This window comes from Lepisma saccharinum, chromosome 17, assembly GCF_977018435.1.
Source record: "Lepisma saccharinum chromosome 17, izLepSacc3.1, whole genome shotgun sequence".
In the NCBI taxonomy this organism is placed as follows: Eukaryota; Metazoa; Arthropoda; class Insecta; order Zygentoma; family Lepismatidae; genus Lepisma; species Lepisma saccharinum.
This window is the reverse complement of record NC_139245.1, coordinates 49,746,890-49,749,041: the sequence shown is the minus strand read 5'-3', so window position 1 is coordinate 49,749,041 and position 2,152 is coordinate 49,746,890. Positions and strand designations below refer to the sequence as shown.

Below are 2,152 nucleotides of genomic sequence, written 5' to 3'. Positions count from 1 at the left end.
ATGTAATGGAATTCGAACCTGGCAATCTTTACGGACTAATGATTTATCACTTGCAACATGGAATGTCAGGACTTTGTTGAGACTTGGAAAAATGAATGAAGTGTCAAATGAGATATTAAAATTTAGGTATGATCTGGTTGTACTTCAGGAAATTAGATGGCAGGGGCAAGGAAGAATTGATAAGCCAGGGTACACATTACTTTATAGTGGACCAAAGAGGAGGACCGGACAATTCGGTGTAGGCTTTATAATAACCAAAAAGATGAGAAAAAGTCTTATGGAATTTGAAGCAATTAATGAAAGGATGTGTAGAATACGGTTGAAAGGAAGATTTAGAAACATAACAATTATAAATGCACATGCGCCTACAGAAGAGAAAGATGAGAACGAGAAAGAAGAGTTCTATCACAATCTGGAACAAGCCTGTGGAAAGATCCAAAAGTATGACATGGTAACCGTATTGGGCAACTTTAATGCTCAGATAGGAAAGGACAAGAATCAACAAGGGGTTGCAGGCCGGCATACTATCCACGCAGAAAACAATGAGAATGGGAACCTTCTTTGCCAGTTTGCTGTCAGGAACAACATGATCATAACAAGTACCTGTTTCGAGCATAAAAGAATTCACTTAGGAACATGGAAGGCACCTAACGGAACAATAAGCCAGATTGATCATATACTGGTTAATGCACGTCATGCCTCATCAGTTATTGATGTGAGAAGCTGCAGAGGACCCAATTGTGATAGCGACCACTACCTGGTAAAAGTAGTAATGAGGGGAAAATTGATAGCGGTGCGAAGAAAAGAGATGGCCAAGAGAAAGAAGTGGAATATGAAAAAAATGAAAGATGAAGAAGTTATTAGTGAATATGCAAGTAAGGTACAGAGTAAACTGAAGGAGAAAGAGAATAACAGACTTCGAGTGGTTGAGGAAGAATGGGAAATAATAGAAGGAGTGATAAAGGAGGTAGCGCAAGAAACTTTTGGAGAAGAGAAAACTAAAAGGAATGAGTGGTTTGATGAAGAGTGCAGACAGGTTATAGATGAGAAGAATAAAGCTAGAGAGAGAATGCTACAGAGGGAAACTTGAAGTAATGCTGAGAGGTATAAAGAACTAAGAAGGAAAGCACATAGGATATGCAAGGAAAAGAAGAAAATGATGTATAAAAAGAAGATGCAAGAAATAGAAGAACTAAATCAGCAAAGTGAAATAAGAAAATTTTATAGAGCTATAAATAGAATGAGAATAGGATTTGAGCCAAGAATAGAAGTATGTAAGGATAAGAATGGGAAAGTAATTGTAGAAGAGAATCAGATACTCAATAGATGGGCAGAGCACTTTAAAGAGATTTTGAATAAAGTGGAAGACCAAGAAGAAGAGCAGTATAATAGGAATATACGAAATAGGGATGGTCATGACGTACAAGTACCTAGTATTGAAGAAGTTGAATCTGTAATGAAGAAAATGAGTAATAATAGAGTTCCAGGCGAGGATGAGGTGATAATCGAACTTATCAAACTTGGTGGTAACGCATTGTTGGCAGCAATACATAGATTGATTGTAATGATATGGGAAAATGAAACAATGCCCCATAAATGGAAATCTGGAATAATATGCCCAATTTATAAGAAAGGTGATAAATTGATATGCGGAAATTACAGAGGCATCACACTTCTTAGTGTGGTCTATAAGATCCTGTCAGGATTGATCAGTGACAGAATAAAATGCTACACAGAAGATATACTGGGAGAGTACCAATGTGGATTTCGCCCTGGCAGAAGCACTACTGATCAGATATTTATAATTAGACAGATGATGGAAAAGTTTTATGAACATGATGTGGATTTGCATTTTTTATTTGTTGACTTTAGGCAGGCTTTTGACAGTGTTAATCGAAATGAACTGTTTAAGGTACTTGAAGAGTATAATATTCCCATCAAAATAATAAGACTAATAAGAATGACTATGAGTGGTACTAAGGCACGAGTGAAAGTTTGTAGTAAACTGAGCGAAGAGTTTAAATTCAATACAGGAATGAAACAAGGGGATGGCCTTTAATCTAGCATTACACAAAGTAATGAATGTAGTTGACCAAAAGGGAACCATATTTGGAAAGTCCAGTCAAATATGCACATATGCAGACGATGTTAC

At 36.6% G+C, this 2,152-nt stretch overlaps 1 protein-coding gene across 1 annotated transcript; it reads left to right on the top strand.

Annotated features, from left to right (window-relative positions):
• The first annotated feature begins 304 nt into the window (after positions 1-304).
• Positions 305-1,090, top strand: LOC146001406 (protein CFDP2-like). Its single transcript, XM_083138722.1, has one exon. It carries the CDS (start codon positions 305-307, stop codon positions 1,088-1,090), a length of 786 nt encoding a protein of 261 aa, XP_082994848.1.
• Positions 1,091-2,152: the final 1,062 nt, after the last annotated feature.